Consider the following 25,653-nt stretch of genomic DNA (forward strand, 5'->3'; position numbering starts at 1 on the left):
GCAACATCACGGCGGGGGACACCAGAAATGGGCTTCACACATTGTACCCATGTGGGCATTCGAACCCGGGTCTTCGGCGTGACGAGCCAACGCTTTAACCACTAGGCTACCCCACCGCCCCTGATTCATTTGAACGCAAATCAAACTTGGTATGCATCATCATGGTGTTCCTTAACGAAAAGATTTAAAGCAAACCATACATTTAATCTTCAACGAGTTATCTTAATATAGCACACATTGAATGTAAATATATTTCTCAAATTACGTGTTGCACAATATATGACCACTAAGGATATGTTCTGCTTATAAGGCTGACACGGTTCTATGGTCGACATTGTCCATGAAATAATACAGATTCTTTCCTCCTCCATTTTCGTTCAAGTAAAGTTGAGAAGAGTTCACATTTTCATGTGAGCAAATATTTACTAAAATATCATATTGATCGCGAGTGAATGAGTTGGCTTTCATAATAATCGAATCTTGGTTCGAATGAAAGACAAATACCCATAGCAGACACCCCATCTACCATGGAATTTCTCATATAGAGCGTTCCATCTAGTATGGCACTATCCCAACTTCCAGGTTGGAATTTACACGCAAAAACTATTTTATGAGGTACAGCACTATCGATAGGTTATTTCTGAAATTTGAAAAATGGTATAAATGAATATTGTGAAAAACGGATCTTAAAATGAAAGTGATCATTTTTTTAATACATGTGGCGCCAAACCATTAAGTCAATAGATATCCAACATCACCCAATGTTATCTTTCTTGTGGATCTCTGAAAGTAAGGGCGTCTGTATGCATCGTCATGGTAATGTTAATAGGTGGCTCACTTCTGACAAGCATTGACTTAAGTTATAAAATGAACACACCAACGGTGCGCACTATCTAGTTTGTTCTACGTAAGTGTTTGTTGATACTGCAAATGATCTTCAAGCAGAAAGTAACATCCCAAATGTCATCATATATCAGCATTTCGTGTGGTTTCCCTTCAGAAATAGATTTTGTTAACTTGTTTTTTTCCCAAAATGTTTAAAACGATCAATATACTTTTGATAATAAAACGAAAGTATGGTTGCATGTGTAACATGATGTAATTATTTCGTTCAGTTCAGTTGCTTATTGTACAGTTTTTCGTTTTGAAGTGTTTACAATACTGAATACTGTTAACGTCATTTACGTGAAGTAATGCATGTACCAATAAGACCATTCATATGCGGAAGAGCTCATTAGCATTTGTTTATTGCTTGTCGAGTTTTGGCGTGGTACATTAACAAATTATATCACTATGGTGGTTATCGATTCCGCCACCGTTCCTAATAATTTACACAATACGCGCGTTCTAACGTAATTAAAAATTTATCTGGACAGCGGTCAAGCGTGCCCAGTAATTAGGTGGGCTTGATGATTGTCCCCTTTCATGAACTTATGATAATATATAATATAATGGGTACATACAATGTTTATAGGTAACGGGTCTCATTGTCGAACTAATGTACTATCTTACAGGACATTGAGTTTAATAATTGGAAGGCGTAACATGAGGCACATTATCAAAACTGACTAATATTAAGATGCATAAAGATATGCATATGCACTTATGAAAGTATTTCAATGTCATTTATTTTGTATACACGTTTTCAAGGATTCTATGTCAACCTTGTTTTCTGGAAATTTGTGTGTATTGAAATATTGTTGTCATTATGAATGACGTACAAGTGTTACAGCAGTTTGTATGGAAATTGGTTCAAGTGTAATTCTTCATCCTGTGTTCTGTCTAGCTGTTGGGTCTGCTGAATAATAACACAAATATGTGATAAGCTTTTTACTTGTTTGTCTTGTGTGGGTTTTATCTTTAAAGCTAAACAAATACTAAACATTGGAGGTGCTGTGACCGATAGAATGAGTGAGGAATGACTGCAGGAGGTGGGTTGTAGTACTTATATCGACACGTGCACGTGCATATGTATATGTGTGTGCGTGTGTGTGTGTGTGCATGTGTGTCAGCGTGTATTAGACCCCTCAATTGCAAATTCAAGCCTCGTTCTACACACTGTCACGATATAATTACACGTTCCTGTTTCATCGCTTAGATACCGAGAATCAGGCGTAGTAACATTAAGTACCATCTTTACCATATTGTGGTTCGACGCTAACGTTGGATTGAACCACAGACCTTTCGTTCTCCGGATACAAAACGGATTGAATCTGGTTTACAGCCAGTCCTCTAGTTACTCAGTCCTCTGGTGTATCAGTCCTCTGGTGTATCAGTCTTTATACGACAGAAGGTGCGGATCATTTTACTGTCAGTGTGTAATCAAACAGAACACGGACGGAGATTATAACGTCTTGCAAGTGCAGGTTGGGATCGAACAAGCCAATTCCTCTCACAGAGCAGCACCTTGTCCACTACACCACCATGGCGGTCGATACGATCTAAGCACACTCCTCAACCTTAGACCATGCGTATTTTATGATAGTAAACACAAGCTAAAGGTTCCTGTTCCGCCATCTTTACATAATCAGAAAAAAGAACTAGTGCATTATAGGATTGCGAACGAAGTATGTGTAAGTGTTTGTAGAAGCATATCAAAATTTGACATACACGTGTACAACCAAAGATTAGTTAAGTAACAGTTCTTGTTTGCGTTTGCGTTTTTGTGTGTGTGTGTGTGTGTGTGTGTGTGTGTGTGTGTGTGTGTGTGTGTGTGTGTGTGCGTTTGCTTCTGTGTGTGTGCTTTTGACAAACTAAGGTATCATAGGCAGTCTACCTTGAGACGAAGGGATGTTTTAAAATTAACTTTTATAGAAGTGACACATTCTTCTCCAACAAGACCAATGTCGTTGTTATTAGAATACCATTAATAACATTTAAGGGGATATGTAGTTCTGAATGTTATTGACATTTTCCTAGGAAGCATCGCAATTGATAAGTTACAATCATAAGATGGCGTCAATAACTAGTGTTTTGCATCTGTGTCAGTATTTGATTTTTACCCAAACCAAAATTTGTCGGGTGTTTTCTTTTTAAAGATGGCTTCCAAATTAGCATACACTCGTGCTGGAAAAAGAAAAACGTACTTCATTGCATGACCTGAAATCGGACTAATATGATAATATGCAGATACTGTTTATTAAAACGGGCATTAAAATTGTGTTTTGATCCAAGAAGGAAAACTCCTTTATATCGAAACCTTCTTTAATCGCAGACCACTGCAATCCTGATGACAAACGTTTGGAAACCTTTGAACATCTGCAAAACATTTAGAGCATGTACTGCGGACACCTGTCAATCCGGACGGTTACATGCCCTTGGTAAAGTATTCTAAAAATATGACAATATATTTTCTGTTTGGCCATTTTTTATTCTGATTTCATTTTGAATAAGTATGTACGATGAGACCTTTGTAGAGTGCCTGTGGTAACGTGAACGTATTATACACTTGGGTATGGCTCATTAATAATATTTCATAGCAAGAGAACTATTCTAGACAGACCATTTAGACACCTTATTCCGTGTGTGTTCTCTTTGTACTTTTACTTTATAATTTTGTCACATGTGCCAATTATACTCACCTAATAAATATTCTGGTGAATATGGCCATATCATTGTAGACATATTGTATAGCTTCACTTTGCCTTTTATTGTCCATAGCTCTAATTTCTATTCACGCATTTGTTAATTATGTAAATCAACTTTGATTAAACAAACAGATAAATAGTTTCATTTACCTACAGATTATGAATCATATAAGTATGTAATCAACACACTGTCAATAGATGAGATATTTTATAACCATTATGTCATGCTGATCTGGTTGTATATGTAATGGACAATCACTAAACCAGATGCTATTCGTATCATGATTTTATATTTTGATCGAAAACTATTTTGTGTGCTGTCACAAAGGACAGAATCTGAACCAGATACGTTCTGTAACATGTTCTTAATATCTTGATCTTGCATGTTTTTGTCACGATGACACTCTCTGAGCCATGCACTATGAACAACCCATCTTATTTCGTGATCAGACCCCGACCGCGTCATAAAAGACGTTAAAATATGGTACTTGTTGGTCCCTGCCTGGCGCTCGGCATTCATGGGTACAACAAGGACTGGTCGGCTCGGAGTCAGTATAATGTGTCTGAGTGGGGTATTCCTGCTTCACTGCGGCATGGTATCTCAGTGGGCTAGCACTATAAAACCAGCTTCAGTCTGGGCTAGTACAAGCAGCCGCACCTACACATACACACGCATGCACGTCGTCATATGAGCGAAATATTCTCAAGCACGACGTTAAACCCAATTTCACCTTACCTCTTGATCAGACAGTTATTTTTTTAGTATCGGATACAGGATACCCTACAAAATCTGAAAATTTGAATTTTGCAAATAAAATAAATCTGTTCGAAATCAAACATTCCTTTTCATTTCTGTTTGCATCTGTTAACTTCATTCGGTTTTTGTCCTTAAAGTCAGCAGTCATTAAACATTATTCTACGCACTGATTGACATCAATTTACCACATCACATATGTGCCTATATCAGCTGTTATTACAGCAAAGTATCATAGTGGACACACTCCGAAAACAGTCTGGTTGAAAAGCGTCGATATTAATGGCCCTAACACGTTGTGTGTATGGCCAATTTTGAGCAGATGCGCATCAAATCAAACGGTTAATTGTCATCTCTTTTTGGTTTTAAATAATATTGGGTTTGATCAGATCGATTCACACTGCACAGTCCCTGAACGAAATAAAGAAAACAACAATTATTGTGGTAACTCCTAAATGCTTTGCATCGTTTGTGGTCCATTTGCCACCTGTATCGTATTGAGAATATCTTATTTTCTAGCTAGTAACTGTATACTGTGTATACAATTGTACTATACAAAACCTCCGCAGTTGTATAATGTACTGTGTGTGCGTGAGGTTGTAAAATGCATGCGGTAGGGAAGTCGATATTATGTCGGGATTGTTCAAACATTTCTAATTTACACCTAAACCCCGTTATCGGAAACAGCACACCCGCTTTTAAAACAATAAATCCACATCGGATTTACCCAAACTGACCCTTGTCACGAGAGGGACAAATAAGTCATCAGTGACCACACTGAATCAGTCTCAGTAACCGCTAAGGTGAGGGGGGTACAAAACTTTAACTTTCAGAAGCAAATTCAAAACACTTTCAATAGCCTGTCCCTGCCACGGGAATCTGAAAAGAACTGTCGTCAAATTTACGAGGGAAGTGTTGCATTGGTTCCGTGGTTTTCAACCCTAATGGCTGCAAAAGCGTGATGTAGGTTCCCTTGCGTTCGTCAGCTGTCCGCCATCCATGCGTCATCATCCGGACAGCTGACAACAATGTACTGACCACACGACATCCAATTTGACCGCACGAGCTCCAAATGACCACGTGAGTCCGCGAATAGGATTATCATATGTCAGCTGTCACGGCCCCTGTCTTTGTTGAAAATCTGTTGAATTGTCGCTCCAGTCTAGCTCGTATTGTCGCTATAAGATTATTACTTTATTACAACGTTAATGCGTGTGCAGTATCCTCCTACCAATATTCATGATCTGCGTATTCTACTGATGTTCAGGAGCATCTACATCCCCATGTCTCTTCACATAGCGTCTTAAGCGAATGTCACACTTCTACATTCCGTTTACCTTCCGCGTGAGTTGTAGCTGTTATTCTATTCAGGTTCAGACCTCAGCTCTTATACATGAAGTGTAGGATAAGACATATCCATTTTAAGAATAATCCATTTGCGGAACTAATGAATTTTAAAAAGTATAAATGATAACATCTATGAAAAACTACGGATTTATCCTGCGGTATGCAAGGTGTGCGCCAAGGCTATTCTCTTGCTTATCGGCGGTTGTAACATAAACCATAAGTAACGTTGTGTTCAAAGGTAATCTTGACAAGTATATTAAACATGTCCTATTTATCGGTTTTTCAATAAAACTTTGTCCTACTGGAGAAAATAGAGGTGGCTGTTTAACAGGTGTAATTAGATCGTTTCCTTTGATTGTCGCCAGCAGTCCCGTCACAATAGCGATTCTGTGAACATTTATCGCTTTGAAATACTGCGAATAAAAAGTATATTAAAGTCTAGCAGCTTACGTTCTTAGTTTTTCACCAACTTGGTTGATCTGATTTATATTCTGGCAACAATTTCGGGTCAAACTACCCGAATGAAAAGAAAGCCATAATAACCATCCAGGCGAGACCGACGGGTGGAGTATCAGTGACCCGCGAAAGCGAGTCAATTTTGCGTTAAGTTCGTAAACTCTGGCAAAGATGTGGAGTATGTGAATACTGAAACTGTGACCTTCCATATACATTTTATATTTGTGTACCTAGTGCAATGGTTAAATTTACATAGGTTACCAGGGACACGTTTTTTAAGTTTAGACAGCCCACTTATATGTGAGTAGACCAGAACTTTATGTAAATTCATATCTTGATTCAATACGTGTATGATGTATTTATCTTACCTTTCCATAATTTTTAAAAATGTGTCGTTGTTTTACTTCGTGTGTATCTTTCATTTTTTAAATTGAGTTATTGCATACCGTTTTGTTATTAATTTTGTTATGATATATGCTTTAAATGCATATCACATGGCATAAACACATTGGACTTGAAGACTGTTTTCGGTCAAAGTACTGATCCTTACAAGGAGGGATCTAGTGGCAATGCATATGTTGTGTATTTGAACAGAGTGTTGATCTTATATATGATACTACTTTTATTTTATGTACATTATATTAATAAGTAAGGCCAGTAGCATAAAGGGTCGGTACAGAGATCCCCGTAATGGTCAGGCATCTTGACCACTAACGTTTACAAGTAGATCCTTGTAGTAGTGAGGTGATATTTCAAACGCAGCACTGTCAACTCCACTACAAAGCAATGACGCTTACTTTCACTAAGTAAACAAGCAAAGCTTGAAAACCTGATTTATTTTCTTTTACGTCGAGTGTATAAAGTTGGTGTTGAAATATTCCCAGTGTAAATGCTTTAGACAGAAAGCCCATTGAGAGAAATTTATGTCCTCTCCTTTGATTTATAGAGACTTTGTGAGTCCCAGTTGTGTTGAAACTGATTACGCTCACGAAGGGAAATGCTATTGACATACGACCGGGTGAAATAGACACTGTCTGTGGTGAAATTGATTCATGTGAACTTATATTCATTATCATAATGCTTCAGTGTTGACGGGCGTTTATTGAGTCATACATAATGAATTCAACCGTTTCAGCATTTACTCAGTTATTTTGTAATTATTTCCTTTCAAATCAAATCGAACACTACTCCCTCACGTTCATGATGACTGGGGCTTTTGATATATAATGAAATTGACATAAAAAAATATAATATTCTGAATTAAAGCAGTATTTGTACATGCATTCCTGGATGATTTATTTTATGAATTTTTATTTTTATTTTAAATGGTTGAATTCGCATGATGTATTTTTATTAAAATTAATTCACTTGCTCACTTGTCAATCCGTACAGGAGTATAGTTGAAATTATTGATAAGAAATATTTTGATAATTATGAAAATTCAAAACCGTAAGCAAATTCTTCTGTGGTACGAATACAATTACCATTACATCAGACGCGTGTTTCAATTTTTGTCAACGAATATCAGAAAATGAAATATTGATAATAGTACCATGTTACCAAGGAATGAATTATTGAAATAGATCAATGAATTTTTAATGCTGTGTACCTTTATGAAAAATATCCTCAAACCTTGGACAGAGAAAGATATGTTTGACCTTGTTAACATAACATATAGTTTCATTCATGTAGTAGATATACACATTCATGAGTTTGTTACATGCATGGAGTGTAATGTAATTGATGAGGAGTATTGTGAAATGAACATGTGTCACTGCATCGCCTGGCACTGAAACTATGAAATATACACCGTTTTAATGAAATGTCATTACATATTTCTAATTTTGCAATACCTTTTTGAAAAGAAACTCAGAACTATTCGCAATGAAATATATTTGTTCATGATGATTGTTTTTTCATTTTTGTTTATAATTTGTTACTGTGTTGTGCAACATTTCCATTAATGTTCTTCAGAATGTCTCGTACTTGCCAAGCCGAATAAAGTTCTTAATGCCATTTTATGTCATTTAATTTTAAGTGTAAATATCTCAAGTACAATCATGTAAATAGTGTACGTGAATATCTCAATATAAAAAGCTGAAACTGTGGAAATGTTTGCTTTTAAGACATTAAGTATAGACTCATAGATTTAATAGGTGGATGGAAGGCGTTGAAACGGTTATTAAACAATCGTCTCTGTTTACGTTCAGTGAAAAGTCCATACAATATATCACAACAGAAGCCACATATTCACAAGAAGAAACCGACCCGATATATGTAATCTTACATAAACGTCACTATTGTCCAGGGAACTTTTGAAATCAATAAAAAAAGAAAACCCACCAGAAAAGTCAAAATATGTCAATCAATAATAATTTTATAGCGTTCCAATTATTGGGTATGCTAATAAACTCCGTATTAAATGCCCACATATGCAACAAGGCATCGATGTTAGGCATCTTTTGTCTCCTTCAGTGTGAACAGCACAATATTGTTAGCCTACAAGCACATGTCGCGCGTTAAAACCCGGCCCAAGTCGTTTCGAGCACGTGTTCACTTGTGTTGTAATTTTAAGGGATTCTAATGTCCGATGCCTTATAACACTTTTATTGCTATTGGCATCTGTTAGCTGAGTGACATGTTGCATGGTAATGTCTTTTGCACCGTAGGTTTTTAATATACCTGAATGACGAAAACGTATTTTTGTTCGTTCATCCAGGAAAAACATTTGTCCGTTGTTAGAATATGTATTGATAACTACACATAAAGGTTTGATGATTATTTGTGACATACATCCTGTATAGTGGTATCTTGTACATTTCAAAATATATGTTCTTTTAATCAAATACCATGACAGTCATGAATGAATGCATGCGAACTTCTTCTATTAGGACCATTCTCAGTGTTCCCACGAAATAAAGCCCTACCTCTAATGTGCAATCGAAAGAGTATTTAAACTGTATGAGCCGTAAAGCTTAAATAGTAAAAAATACAAATCACAAATTCACAAAAAAACAAATTTGCATTTACGACCGTTTGGGTACATTTCGAAAACATTTAAAGCACATTCTGTCATCGTTAAGAAGACTGTATACTATTACAATCACATTATGTATATTTACAACACCTGCCCAGCAGATAACATCGACTGAAATGAGCATCAATCTTTAGCAATGTCTTTGTAAGCTACAATAGCGAGCGCAATAAATAATCAGCTGATTAAAATCTACAACAATAACAATAATAGTTAACTTATCAAATAGGATATTTATTGTCCCATTTGGAGAATTAATTCATCCCCTATGGTAATCAAGGGAGTAGAAATGTTTATGGAGCTGTTTAGGCTAAAATTGACATGGAAACTGTCATTAGAGAACTGTTATCGCTGATGATATGTACATCGCTGCTGAAATGTACATCAGTTCTTCAGGAGGATGTTGAAAGGAAGGGTCGGATTCTATTGTGGAAAGGATTTGACTTCTGAATACAGAACATCTTTGTGATGGGGATATTGTTAATGAAATACTGAAATCTGCAACAAAGGTCCAGCACAAGGAATGGTTTTAGCATCGTCGTCTAAACCCCCGGAAGTGTATCTGGAATCTCTGTACCATTCGATCTCTCAAAGTAAATCTTAATCGTTCAAGGCACTGTTGCCAGACTAAGTGGTTCATTGTGTTCATGGTTGTGTGAATTCTTGAAGGATGTACTTCACATTGAAATATGATGTCTCCAAATAAGAATATTCCTGATTGTGACAAGCAATGTCAACAGAACCTACTTCTGGATAATCCGTTATTACGAATAATCAACATAGTGTAATTTTGTGTCTTCCATGTTCTGGAGTCTGGATCCACCAAAATCGACGTCATCGTCAACTCTTCACATCTTCGACAACTCGTACCCTTGAACATGTTTTACATCTACGACAATGTGTTGATTCTCGACATTTCGCACTCCTCCCGTAGTAACGATGTAACATATATATGTTTACAGATGAAGTTGATGATCAAGTCAAGATGTACTTGACGATGAACGTCCATCGCCTAAGAGTCAACAGTAGACAACGAATGGACATCGTGTGCAGCATAACCCAACACAGGTAATCTTACCTTTTTTGTCCTTACCATAACTCATTGCAGTCGCGATGGTCCATTGGTCAACTGGCCAAACATTTGATGTTGATGGTGGAGGTTCGAACCCAGTCCTGGTACTATGAGAAATAGGACATTGTTTGGTGTTAATTAATACGGTTAAGCCCTGCTTTGAACGATTGGTGAAGATAAAAAAAGCAATAGCATATGTTGTCTGTTGACAAAACCTTGACGTTGACAAAACCTAGACAAAACCTTGACGTTGACACATGGTGACCCATTCAGTGACCCATTCGTAAAATTGTCACTCCAAGTCTACGTTTTACGCTGAATTGAATCTGTTTTCTCGAATAATCGAGATTGGTAATTACGTTGTCATAACACATCTTATCATATGGGGGCGGTGGGGTAGCCTAGTGGTTAAAGCGTTCGCTCGTCACGCCGAAGGCCCGGGTTCGAATCCCAACATGGGTACAATGTGTGAAGCCCATTTCTGGTGTCCCCCGCCGTGATATTGCTGGAAGATTGCTAAAAGCGGCGTAAAACCATACTCAGTCAGTCAGTCTTAACATATGTTGTCTTAATATAACTGTACTATGTAGTATGTTTCTCCTAATCACTGGTTGAGAACTGACACGGAGCCATTTGAAACAACGATGTCTCAGCCGGAGGATATATTTTAAATTGTATACAATTTCATAAACGGTTCAAGCAGCATTGTCATCAATTAAACGCTGCCTAGTGAACGTATTGACCTGAGAACACACCCTTCATTCCATCTACAGGCAGACAGAGTTTGTTATATTTAGGATCTCGAGGATCATTTCATCATAAAAGGCTCTGTATGGACAAGACATCAATCAATTTTAGAGAGTAACTTACATTTCCATGTGTCATTTTTATATGTGTGCGATTATTTCCCCATATGGTTTCACGTGTTTGTATACAGTTACTACCGGAAGACACGTCAAACGTTTGATCTACTGAAACTGACAATAATAGACATGCTACGATTAGCGTTCATTCTAGATCAGTGGTGTATATTTCATTGAATGTGTTCCAATGGCTTTGCAATCCTTCATGAGTATATTGGGCTATTCGTGAAATACTCGTCTGAATATAAGTGTTTCAAGTGGGAGAACAATGTGTATAGATTGATACCATCATCAGTTAAGCTACATATTTTCTTTGCCAGTTGTATTGCTTGTTTACCTATTGTGATATACACGATATAAGAATACAAATATCAAACTCTATTACGTGGTGAAATATCAAAATAACTCATTGCTGAGATGTAGTGTGATAGACATGTAAAGAGTGCAGTAATATTGAGATGGTAATGATAAATTCATTGATATTATAAAAGAAGGTTTTCCCTTGCCAATGCATTTATTATTAATTTTAGAGAAATACAGTCAATTTAGGTTCAAAACTAGGCGTATCATGTGTTGGGAAAGTGTTGTTCCTTTTTAAAACCTTATAAATAATAAACTCCATAGGTATAGGTTTCACTCAAGTGGAACAAACTTGTGAATTCGATATCACATGTTTTCATCAATATATGTTGGTTTCGCTTGTGGATTAACGAACATTCAGAGATGATTTATATCTTTGTCATTGGAAAACGGATCAGAAAATCGTTTGAAATATAGAATGATATTTATATATCTAAGTCAAAATTGTACAATGCCGAACATGTGTTGTTCGGAGATTTTGGGAAATTTTTATAACAAAATTTCATTCTCCATTTAATGATTGTGTGTCTTTATAATGAAACCAATATGGCTGTTGATGTATTTAATAACATCCTATCATAAAATTGGTATAAAAATATCCACTGTTTGCTTAGTTGCAACAGATATATGTCGACATTTATTACATGCTGCCTGATCTAAAGGCTTATGTTAAATTATATTGCCTGTCATTACATGATTTGTTGTCTTTTACAATCAATTGTTCACCCAATATAACTGTGAACGGATAATTAAATATAATGAAAATTTATTTAATCTTAGAAAACTAGGCCATCAGTTATTTGGATTTGGACGTAATTACTACTGGTGATTTCATATGTACAATGAATACATGAATACTTTTATGAATAAGTATCCATTCGGGTTGAATTGTATCATCGTGATTTTCATTAACTAGTAAAACCGGTTTGATTATTCTCTGATGTTGAACATTTATTTACAACAATAGCCTACTGTTTAAACTAGCTACTGTAATATAATGTTTGTGTGAAAGATAGCTGCGATCTCCATGCCTCTTTAAACGTATCCGAATCCACATGATAATGATATTGATTTGAACATTTGAGTGACAGGACACTTCATACGTCATTACCCATCATGTTCGCCCAGTCGGCGTAACGTGTCGATTTCACGCGGCAAATTTCTGACAGCTATAGACACTGATAAATACTGAAATCAGACAGAAATGGACATTATCTCTCACGGTTTAATTTAAACAAGACAAAAAAGATGCTGGACACAACTCGCTAAAGCTATTAATGTCGCAGGGGTGACATATGTGCTCTGTAGGGTGGAGAGGCGTTAGGGTCGAGAGTGAGTGGAATCCTACGGTTGAAGGGGGAGGGGGAGGGCATTGAACTATAACGTCCTCTTGCAACAGGTGGGATATATCTCAACTGACGCAAGTGCATCAATTTAGATCAAGTGACAGACAACTTTGCCTTTATCAATGTACAATAATAAAATGTTATTGAAAACCACAGACTATTGTTACGCCAATATTTATTACAAACTAGCAACACAATAGTGATAGTTAACATCTATCTATACACACACGCTATATTGTCAACAAAGACGATTGTTTTCTTAATTAGTTCCATTTCACCGTTCATATACATGGCAAGTAATTAATTCATGAACATTTGAAACTGACTGAAAATATAGGTGTGACCTAGTATCTGTAGTGGGTTAGTTACATCCTGGAAAGCAATATTCTTCTCGAATATATTTTTATGAAAGTGTATATGAAAATTGCAACATTCTGGGCTATACAGTTTGTGATATATCATATCGTGGTCTGTACAGTTTGTGCGTTTTCTCAAGGTATGTGCCAAACAACATCAAGATTCAACCAACAACGCTATTCATTCAATAAGTTTGCCACATCTGTGTAAATAAAAAAGTTCTTGACATATACCTGATTGATTCACTTAATGATTTTCGCTAAAATTCCCACCTCATATAATACATCCAATTGAGATATATATACTACTCACACTTTGCTAAGGATCACAAAAATTCACAACTTTACTTAAACGTAGATGTATAATTTGAATTTGTATCCAATTAAATCTGGATGAATAAGAATATGGTAACCCCTCTTTAGGCAAACAGTCACTTTAATCTAACCTTAAGCACTTGATACATGAGTAACCATAAAAATGGTTTTCATGGCACCAGTCAACCATTTTGCAAATCATGCAACGGGTGACTGACAAGTACACAACACCTGTCAATAGCAGGTATGAAATGACAAACTGAAACCTAGGATCCATGCTTATAATAGCTTAGCTATTTAAACCAAATTTGACCCCACATCATAGTTTTCTGTTGAATCCAATATCTGATCCTTAGCAAAGTGTGAATAGTGTATTTTAAAGGTTACTTTATTGACTCTGGAAGCACACCATTAACCGAGTACAATTTATTCAAGGTGTCTATTTTTATTTTGAGAAATAGACGCGTCACCTCTGAAAACATGAATCAGTGGTTTGTGATAAAATCGAACAACGAACTAAAAAAATGCGGAAAGTCAAAACACTTCCGTCAACTGAGTCCACTTAGATGTCTGCCTGCGTCGTTGTACGTTATACCACGAGCACTCCGCGAACCTTTCCCTGTGGCAAATCGTTCAATTGGAGAATATGATATAATTTTATAACGTGTGAATCGTCCGAGGGCATGACCTCCAGATAGGAGCTCACGTTAACAGTATATACACATTCTCCCCACACAGACTCAAAGTTAGCCTACAGTGATAATACGTGGCTTTCACGAAACTTACTAACGATATATTATCATGAAACCTCGATAAGTTCCACTGCTCCGACATTAGCACTCCAATAAACATTATTTTCATTAAGACTTAATTAAAATATCATAAACTCTTAGAGGTGGCTTTTGCAGAACATTTGAGATGTTAGATGTTCTCGAAGCTTTAAATGATGAACGAGGGATATGTCTATTGATGTAATGAGTGATTGGGATGAGATTTAAAAATAAATATACAAGGAATTGAGATGTAATCGTTTGCTGTATGTAACTGACATTAGTATGTATCGGTAACATCTTTGTTTTGCGTTAATATGACAAACTCTCTTCATCGAAGAGTCGTACATATTTCAACTATCAGTCTGCTATCCTTTTAGAATGTGTGACATACAGGGATATCATGTTGTCGATTTCAAACAGTTTCCAGTTGAGACCTTGTTTACGACTTCTCAGAGGTAGTGCATCGTATACATCGTCTCTTTGATGTTCTGCACATACTGAAGAAAGCGTATCTGAGAAAGGATGGTCAAGTCACAAATCTTTCCAGACAGAGAAAACCTGTTGAAAAGTATTCCTGCAAGGTGACCAGGAACTTGTAGACAGTAAATCACCAAGTATTTTGGTTGTAAAAGTATTTCCTCGCCTTTCATGTTACCGTTTCCGAATCAAAAGGCCATCTGCGCATCACGTGACAAACGTCATCGGGTGCTGGCTGAGTGACCGTCGTGAACGAAACACTGGAGGTGACGTAAATTTATTGCCGTCCAAAGGCGGTCAGTGAAAGAAAAGCGATGTAATAGATTGCCCTTGTGTGTTTTAGGGCGCCTATCGCCGCTACTATATCTTACGTGGACAGGAGTGTACAAATAATTACAGCTTCTGATCGACCCCAAGACCTACGTGATCATATTCGCAATAGCGCATTGATTAAACCCATTGCAGAAGATTAAAGTGTATTCCCAGACTTAAAATAATCTGCTAATTTGAATACATTTTAAAATCATATGGAAAATATCTGTGTTTGTGAATCCACCTCATGGTGGTCTGTTTTGTAGAAGTTTCAATGTCGATGGATTTTCATGAATTGGCTTGTATTACATATTGAATGAAGTTTTCACGCTTTAGAAATGTTGTCGTTACCGAATATAGCAGGTTAATGACATATAAAGAACAGCTAAAGCACATATGAAAGTTCTATATATTTGTTCAAGTACAAAAAGTTCAAACAAATACTATGTCCCGTGCGGAGCTGTTATGCTGTATGAATACTGGCCAATTCATTCTTTATATGGGCTCTACCCAAGCACCGTTAACAGACAAAGCTAGTATGTAGCATTAACATGTGCAATTTGTAATGTACAGGTGTTCGGGGCTTGATCTGTCAAAGTGAAATACATTATTGTGGAGAAGGGTGTTAGTCAATGGGGAACGCGCTATGTACAAGCTATCTACAACTGTGAAACGTCTATTTCTTGCACCAATTCCAACTTCGGAAAATTAGTATCTTCGCTTTGACATATAATCTTGTACATTTCACTGCTGGATCAAGAGTATGTAGCTCTACTCCAGGCCGACCGAAAATTGAACTGAGTGTGATAACAGAGAGGGTTGTATATTTCGCTACCACATCAAAAGTATTTCACTCGTTGCCTTGAATATATTTCATCAAGGCAATACTTTCTCGCAGCGCTGTGCATTTACAAGCTATCAGTGGGCTGTATTTCAACCAGTCCTTGCCAGAGGGGTGTCTATTGCACCATGTCGATATCACCTTCTCAATATATCGGCGGCCCTTTGATCTCTGACGCATGACGATAAATATGGGTCAGTGATTGACGGCTTCCTCGGGACAGTGAAAAGAGCAACGGGTTGCCGCTAAAACTGGACATGGTGTGTAAACGAGTCAGGATTCACAGAGAAGTGTATCCGCCAGTGCCTTTGATACATTCAGCGCAATGTTGTTTTTTCTTTTATTGTCGAATGTATGGTCCTTGTACACTGGCGTCAACAAATACTCATAATTCACCGTAGGATGAACGCTGCAAGAAGTGATGGCTGAAGCTCAGCAGGAGTCCGACTGGCAAGCTAACAGAGCTTAGAAATGAGTCACTCCCAGTCCACCTATATCGAGTAGACATAATACATAAGTGGACGTTAGGAAATTGACATGTTTGAATGTGAAATATACAAGTGTGCTTAAAGAATAGGATTTTGAACGCGCCTTTTCTACAAGACTACTGTGTTAGCAGAACCTCATATAATTCGCATAGATGGGGGCTATATAATATTGTTGAGAGACATGAATGGGTTTTTTGCTTACAACTTGTTTACTTTTTGTTTACTTTTAGTTTTTCATCACCTATGTTCACTTGTTGTAGACATTATGATCTATATGGAAGGAGTTAATTACGGTTTAACATGATTTTCTACTCCCCTAATACTGGAAGACACAACAAACATATATTATTGCTATTTGCAGCAAAGATTTGACTAAAGACGCCCGCCCGATGTTTCAATTTTAAGCCATTATTCGGAATATTGAAAGCAGTTATTGTCAAAGTTACAAAGATTTACTAAAGCACAACTTTTAGAAAAATATGTTAACAATCCCCATTCCAACTTCTGACGCAGCAAAATCCGTCATTGTTAAATGTCTTTGTAAGGCAAATGAATACCATTTGTGTTGATTGTACATGATTTACTAATTCTACCATAACTGTTGGAATCTCTCTTTAATGATTTTTTCTCCGACACATTTAATTCGTAACGACTGGTCCGTGAACTGTACAATAAGTTAAATTGCACAAATGCACAATTTCTCATATTATATAATTTTTAATAATAAACTGAAGTAATACAAACATACAGGTGTATATTAATTCTGACCTTATGATACACTTTGTATGGTTTAGAATTTACCCAGTGACAAGGTGCCATAGGCAATTGTGGTGGATTTATCTTTATAGCGTAGATTTCAAATAGCCCAGTATTGGTAATGTATATATCTTGTAATTCATCTCTTCATTCCAGATGCTTTATAGAGCTCATATTGTTAAACACATCCTTGTAGGTATAATAGGATCTTTCGTTTATAGCTGTTTTCTATTAGATGACAATATATCAGAACCTCAAAGAATAAAACTGTCATGAACACAATGCGATGACAATTAACGTGTGTAAAACTGTGTAAACAGAATCGTTTGATCGGAGACTTCACGAAAGAAACGTGTGAACGCTGAACATTGCTGCCGTGTTTTGTTCAGTCATATTTATGGTATGGATGTTTGTGCCACGAGGAATTTGTGGTATTTCCGACATATATATTAAACGTAGATTCTTAAACTATGTGGTTAATTTTTGTGTGATTTTAGAAAATCTTTAATTCTCAAGACACTTGTCTTTTTACGTCTGATAGAATATGTTTAGTTTCATACTCGAAACTGATTATTCTTTGACAACGATGTAATATGTTTACAACAGTTGTGCCACAGCGATATATTGAATTTGACAAGTATGAACAGATTGCAACTGATTTCCTGTCTATTCAAGCCATAACCTGTATATATATATATATGTATTTCAAAACATCTGCAATATATTTGTTTGTTGTCTAAATTCATTTCATGGTTTGTGGCGATAAAACTCTGAATTTCCTATCACAACCAAGAACTATACGTAATATGATTGTCAATCATTGTTCCATAATCGACTTAATCAACATGAACTTTCACCCCATTAACGTAAGCACTGTCTTTTACGTCACGTCATCGTCTCTACATGAACTCTCACAAATCCCACTCGGTGTAAAGCGAATCCGATAATCTATGTAGTGGTCACGAGATGGTCTCTATGTAATGACCATTCTTTCTTGGACATCAAAAGGCCACTTTACCTATTGGTGGTCAACGATCCGAATCGCCAGGGAAGTGTTTGTAGGGACAAGCAGAGTCAGCATGCGTTCCTTGTCAAGAACGTCCGACATTCGTCTCGTCATTATTCCCATCGTCTATCACACCTTGTAAATGTGAATTTGATGAAAAGGAAAACTTTGTTGCTCGGGCTTGCGGTCCCTTTCAAGATGCCTAACAATAGCGTAAGGGCAGCGTTTCCAATAGATCTCCTTATGTTTTGACATATATACTTGTTCGTCAATTGAAAAACGAGACGGGGAGGTTTGATTAATTTGTTTTAGATATGGCCATCTTTTGGACACCGGTACGGCACATAGCAGCTTGTCTTTGATTAAATGTCTCACGGATGTTCCTGGGATTTCTTCAAAGATGGGCGTCGACTGCAAGTCCTTTGAAGATGAACGGATTGGTATTTTTGCATGGCAACAATCCGTGTGGTATTTCGAGACAATTTATGGTATAATTTACTGCTTAAAGCTGGTATGTTCCATGACTTGTGTTGTTGTTGTTCACGCTGAACATTGGTTTCTTGTGTGTATTGATTTATATATGTGCAACTTGATGTAAGGTTACTTTTAACCAACAAACAATCGACAATGCTATGTGTTATGTAAACAGAATCCTGTGATGATGTAAACAACCCTGATTCTAAATTTACAACACCGTACCTGACATAACACAAGACACAACACGAAGTAAACGTAGATTGGTTTCTTGAGCTATCGATTAAGCATTAATTTCGTACATCAGTGGACTTAAATATGATATGAAAATGATATGAACACGATATATACATGACATAAACACGATAAAAACATGATACGAATATGATAGGAACACGACATGAACATGATATGAACATGACATAAATACGATATGAACATGATTTGAAAAAATTATATAGATATATCATGAACAAAACATGAGCTATGACATACTACTACTACTTCTGCTGCTACTACTACTACTGCCACTACTACTGCTGCTGCAACTACTACTACTACTACTACTACTACTGCTGCTGCAACTGCTACTGCTACTGCACTACTACTGCAACGCACTACTACTACTACTACTACTACTACTACTACTGCTACTACTACTGCTGCTACTACTACCACCACCACTACCACTACCACTACTACCACTACTACCACTAACCACTACTGCTACTACTACTACTGCCACTACCACTGCTACTACTGCGCTACTACTGCTGCTGCAACTACGGTCTTACTACTACAACCACTATTACCACTACCACTGCTACTATAACCCACTACTACTGCTACTACTACTACTACTACTACTACTACTACTACTACTACTACTGCTGCTACTACTACTACTACTACTACTACCTACTACTACTACTACTACTGCCGCTACCACTGCCTTACTACTACAACCACTACTACTACTACTACTACTACTACTACCACTACTACTACACTACCACTACTACTACTACTACTACTACTACTGCTGCTACTACTACTACTACTGCTGCAACTACTGTTCTTACTACTACAACCACTACTACCACTACCACTACTACTACAACCACTCTACTACAACCACTACTACTACTATGGCTACTACTAGCTACTACCAACTAATCTAACTCTATATAATCGTATATGTGGGTATTACACTGAAGTTTCAGTATATCTGTCCACAGGCGCTTTTATACATTTAAACATTGACTGGTCAGTTATATGTGTTTACTTGAGGATGTCAAACGTAAATTGGTACATATACTTTCACAGCTCCCTAAGATATTTTACTTGGGTTTCTGATGATTCCATGTTTCCTGGAAGAGAGTTCCAGAACAGAGCTGCTGCACATTTGAAGCTACGTTCCCTCAAACGTATTTTGCACTGAGGATTTTGCAGCAGGTATTTATCTTGTGGAGGCCATACTCCGGTATGTGGCTGAACTAACGCCTTAAGACATGGGCAGCATAGTCAGTGCTGAGGTGGAGACGAGTGTGGAACAGAATCTTAAAAGATTTCCACCTGGAAACTTTGAGCATGGGGTTGTGCGTGAGGACTCGGTTGTTATGATGACATTTTGGGTGTACTGGTGACGTGCTGGTTCCTGTATTTAATAAAAGCTGCAGCTTGTGAAGTGACGTTGATATTATTTCGTATATACTGATACTAAATCGTCTCTGTGATTGGGTATTGCCATTGCCAAGTTAAATGTCGAGTCGCTCACTCACGTTTATAGAAAACAGAACATTTGCAGTTATGAGTTTCTAAGTAAAACATTTTCAAATAAAAAATGTGCACATTTGTAGTGTTTCAGAATGTCCTTTAAATTGGCAATATTAGTTTGTCCTGATTAAGTATCTTTGTTTATCGGCACCACGCCTTATGGTTTATGGGGTTTTAGGTTATTCAGCAGCATGCCTCATGGGTTTCAAGATTTCATTAAGGTTTCATTAAGGTTTCATTAAGACACCTTATTGCTTTCTAGGTTTATAAGCACCGTGCCTTATAATTTATGGGTTTCTAGATTTGTGAGTGCCATGTCCCATGGATTTTCAGGTTTATCAGTACCATATCTCACGTGTTTCAAGGTTTCAGTAATGTACCTTATGGGTTTCTAGGTTTGTCATTACCATATCTCATGTGTTTCAAGGTTTCAGTACCGTACCTTATGGGTTTCCAGGTTTGCCAGTACCATATCTCATGTGTATCAAGGTTTCAGTAACGTACCTTATGGGTTTCCAGGTTTGTCAGTACCATATCTCATGTGTTTCAAGGTTTCAGTACCGTACCTTATGGGTTTCCAGGTTTGTCAGTACCATATCTCATGTGTTTCAAGGTTTCAGTAACGTACCTTATAGGTTTCCAGGTTTGTCAGGTATCTCACGTATTTCAAGGTTTCAGTACCGTACCTTATCTCACAGTACCATATCTCACGTGTTTCAAGGTTTCAGTAACGTACCTTATGGGTTTCTAGGTTTGTCAGTACCATATCTCATGTGTTTCAAGGTTTCAGTACCGTACCTTATTGGTTTCTAGGTTTGTCAGTACCATATCTCACGTGTTTCAAGGTTTCAGTACCGTACCTTATGGGTTTCTAGGTTTGTCAGTACCATATCTCATGTGTTTCAAGGTTTCCAGTCACCTTATGGGTTTCTTTGGTCATACCGTGTTTCACCAGTTACGCACCTTATGGTTTCCAGGTTTGTCATTACCATATCTCACGTGTTTCAAGATTTCAGTAATGTACCTTATAGGTTTCCATGTTTGTCAGTACCATATCTCACGTGTTTCAAGGTTTCAGTAACGTACCTTATGGGTTTCTAGGTTTGCCAGTACCATATCTCATGTGTTTCAAGGTTTCAGTAACGTACCTTATGGGTTTCCAGGTTTGCCAGTACCATATCTCACGTGTTTCAAGGTTTCAGTAACGTACCTTATGGGTTTCTAGGTTGGTCATTATTATATCTCACGTGTTTCAAGGTTTCAGTAACGCACCTTATAGGTTTCCATGTTTGTCAGTACCATATCTCACGTGTTTCAAGGTTTCAGTAACGTACCTTATTGGTTTCTAGGTTTGCCAGTACCATATCTCATGTGTTTCAAGGTTTCAGTACCGTACCTCATTGGTTTCCAGGCTTGTCAGTACCATATCTCATGTGTTTCAATGTAATGTACCTTATGGGTTTCTAGGTTTGTTGTGTTTCAAGGTTCCAGTATCATATATTATGGGTTTATTGTTTGTCAGCACCATTCCTGGTGGGTTTTAAGTTTGTCAGCATAATGAATTATAGGTTTCAAGGTTTCAGCACCATACTCGTTGGTTTCTCGAAGATGGTATACGTCTGGGACTTGCGTCATTTCAGGCCTTCCGCTCACCAGTACTTGACACGTTAGAGGATAACTTTGACTTTGGTGAAAACTCTGACCCATATTCACCGACACACTTGGCGGCTGCAAATCTTAAAACATATTTAGAGTTAAACTGAAATTCAAAGCTACACTCATAGTTTACTGGCACGCTAATAAGACTCAAATCTCAAAATTTAAAGAAACATTGGCCCTCGTGCATCCCCCACACACCTCATGCTACCCCCCTCCCCCCCACCACATACACTCCCCATTCTACCCACCACCGATGAATATAAAAGCTTGGTTTTGCTTATAATTACATAACCATCTTATAAATTTTAATCACCTTCTCCTTCAAATCATGTATAAATCTTGATACTATAAAAGTAATATGGAAATATAACCCAGACTAGTAAAGACTTCGCAAGGAAATCATGTTTTGCCGTGCATCAGTTTTGAAAATTATTCAAATCACTTTCGCCCATGTCTTTAAAACGACCTCGACCCATCCCCTTGTTGTTTTGACAATGTTAAGGGCCCGACCCTCAGACGGGAACAGACAGGGGTCAGAGTTGAAGCTGCTCCTGTGTAAAGAGACTGAAACTTGCATGTACTCAAGTCAATTCAACTCACGAAATATGCAGATGGGGGTCAGGGAACTTGATGGTTGGCATTTGTAGGATAATATGAGATGGTAGCTCGGTCTGGACACATGGAGGCAAACACATAAGAAATGTTCCTTGTTCTTCGTTTGTAACTACTACTGTGCAGTTATGTTTAATATCTTTTGTTTATTCCTCGTTACGTTTAAAAGTGTAACTAACAGTGATGCTCGAATAATTCGAGACAAGGGGAGTGCTGATCTTCCGAGTTCTGTCTGTACCATAGCATTATCGCAAGTACAAGATAACGTGTTGTTTTAAATGTGATCATGAAGCAATCTGTATTCCGGATCACATTGATCATATGCCTCAAGTTACAACATACCATAGAGAAAATAGATAGAACAATCAAGTGACATTCAGCTGGTTGATGGGACGGTGGGGTAGCCTAGTGGTTAAAGCGTCCGCTCGTCACGCCGAAGACCCGGGTTCGATTCCCCACATGGGTACAATGTGTGAAGCCCATTTCTGGTGTTCCCCGCCGTGATGTTGCTGGGATATTGCTAAAAGCGGTGTAAACTAAACTCACTCACTCATCTGTTGATGAAGAATTCAGACGAGGTTGCATACTGGTGACAGGACAGTACAATGTTTATTGTCAACAATAACGGAACAATGTTTTTTTCTTATATTCCTCGGTATTCCTTTGCTACAAATACAACAAGAACACTCGGATTTTTTTTTATTCGAAATAGAGATTATGACAAACAACCTTTCGATTTTTGGTCTTTCTCTACACGGTTTAATGTTGGTAATTTTCAGATAAATGATATTTCGTTTCGCCGAAAGAGACTTCGTGAAGCTTGCCCCGTGTCATGGGATCAGTGAAATGTTTCACAGACATTAAGAACCTATATCTGATTCCGTCAATAACTTATGCCAAGTGATAATCTATTTCCTTGCGCATAAAACTGGGTCCCAAAATATTTCAGCAGTGCAGTGCATTCGATGATGCAAAAGAGACAATGGGGATCTTTCCTTGTTTGTTAACGTTGGGAGCGAAAACACTTGTTTACTGGAAAACATCACAAATCCCTCTGTAACCCAGAGGTTGTCATGAAGTGCAACGAAGCCTCGACTTCAACGAAAACAAAGTCCATGAAAATGGGGAAAATCTTGTTTTCAGACAATTATGTTTCTGATTTGGTTCTGAACCAGAGCACAAAAAGCAAGTGCAAAATTTGATACAACAACACAATTTTCTTGCTAAAGACTTCATTAATTTCTTTTGAAGTTCAAACTTGCCTAGGATGTGTTTCTCTATTTAGCGCGCATTAAACAATCTCTAGCGGGATTTCGGAAGCAATAAAAACAAATTATAAGTCATAACTAACGATTTGATTGGCTGAAATTTTGATTGCTGGAGCGTGACGTTCAGTAGGCTCCGTATTGGCGAGCGAGAGTTGTTGTTCTAACGAGGTGAAATTTACTTTCTGTTAGCTAAGGAAACAATAAGGCAACAACTTGCGTTTATATCCCAGATAAATCGATAAGCATCATGGTTTTTGCCATGTTGCACGAAAATTACCAGAGCATTGCGGAATAGGAAGTTATTTCAGCGGGGATGGCTGGCTCTATGGAAAGGATATAGTCCCAAAATTTCGGAAAGGACATACCCATCAAAAATAGCATTTTTATCAAAAATGACAATTTAAATCTAACACGTGTCTTTATTTTCCCGTCGCGCTGCCATGCGAAAAAGTTAATGCTTGTAAGGTCAACAAATCCGAATCCTCTTCCGGAGAAAATTTCGTACTTTGGTATAACTGAAAAGATTCCAGGAAGATGAGGATGCAATAAAGATGATAGTTGCATCAATCATGGAGCGATTAATAACCAACGCGCTCTTTAGCCATCGACAACAAACACACTACAAATACGCTAATTTTCGTGGAAAAGTTTGCGAGTCGTTAATTGGACGCCAATTATTCAATTTCGAAATGGGTTAAATTTCGCCTGGTTCATGCCGTACATGACCAATATGAAAAGCAGTCTCCTTTTTCAGCGCCGTTGTTAATTACGGATTTAGTTCTATAATTTACAAGTAATCGGTGGTTTTAGTCGGAACTGTTGGTTCTGTGATTATAACATCTAGAGTCCAGCAACTCATGGCTATTAGCGCGATAAAAACGATTTTGTATTCAAGCAATTTAGACCATTTAACCATTCTTGTGAGGTCGAGTGGGCGCATTCTGATTCAAAATTATTAGGCCGTGTTATATTGCTGGGTATTTTACTACGTATTATTCCTAGCGTAAATGATGAGAACTAGTTTATTAATATATATGTAAAGCGATAAAGTGGACTTAGGCATCACGATAAAAATCTCCATGGTGCCGATGGGAAGTCCATAAACTCCAGTTATTAAATGCAGTGCTATATAAACTTCGGAGGAGGCCACACAATCTCTTCATTAGAACTATAGGCGTTATGGAGAGTTGCGTCCCCTGTCGTGATCCTGCTGGTTGTGTGTCGAATCCTTGTAGGTCTATAATAATGATCCTTGGTTTGTCAATATCTTAGCAGATTCCTCGCTGTCGGTTTCACAAAGTTTTAAACTCAAATGTGTCGCTGAAATCTATTTTTCTTCTCGAATGATGAATTCGTTGCCAGGCTTAAGTGAGAGTGAGGGTTTTGTTTTACGCTTTTCCAGCAACATCACACACCAGAGTGAGTGAGTGGGTTGTTTTACGCCGCACTCAGCAACATTCCAGCTATATGGCGGCATTCTGTAAATGATCAAGTCTAGACCAGACAATCCAGTGATCAACAGCATGAGCATCGATCTACGCAATTGGGATACGATGACATGTGTCAACCAAGTCAGCGAGCCTGACCACCTGATCCCGTTAGTCGCCTCTTGCGACAAGCATGGGTTACTGAAGATCAGTTCTAACTCGGTTCTTCACACGTCCTTCATACATTGTACCCATTTGGGGAATCGAACCCGGGTCTTCGGCGTAACGCACGAA

The 25,653-nt window shown here is 37.5% G+C and overlaps 1 protein-coding gene across 9 annotated transcripts in view; it reads left to right on the forward strand.

Annotated features, from left to right (window-relative positions):
• LOC124285001 overlaps nt 1–25,653 on the forward strand; it is a 117,550-nt gene that overhangs the window by 5,415 nt on the left and 86,482 nt on the right. For all 9 annotated transcript variants that reach the window (XR_006900697.1, XR_006900691.1, XR_006900688.1 and 6 more), the window contains exon 2: nt 10,141–10,246. Coding sequence is in view for 2 of the 9 variants with exons in the window: in XM_046721143.1 (XP_046577099.1) it covers nt 10,141–10,246 (106 nt within the window). In the remaining 7 variants the exon portion in view is untranslated. The remainder of the gene's footprint in view (nt 1–10,140; nt 10,247–25,653) is intronic.

Source organism: Haliotis rubra, unplaced genomic scaffold (genome assembly GCF_003918875.1).
Source record: "Haliotis rubra isolate DU_JTF1 unplaced genomic scaffold, ASM391887v1 Scf35, whole genome shotgun sequence".
Taxonomy (NCBI): domain Eukaryota; kingdom Metazoa; phylum Mollusca; class Gastropoda; order Lepetellida; family Haliotidae; genus Haliotis; species Haliotis rubra.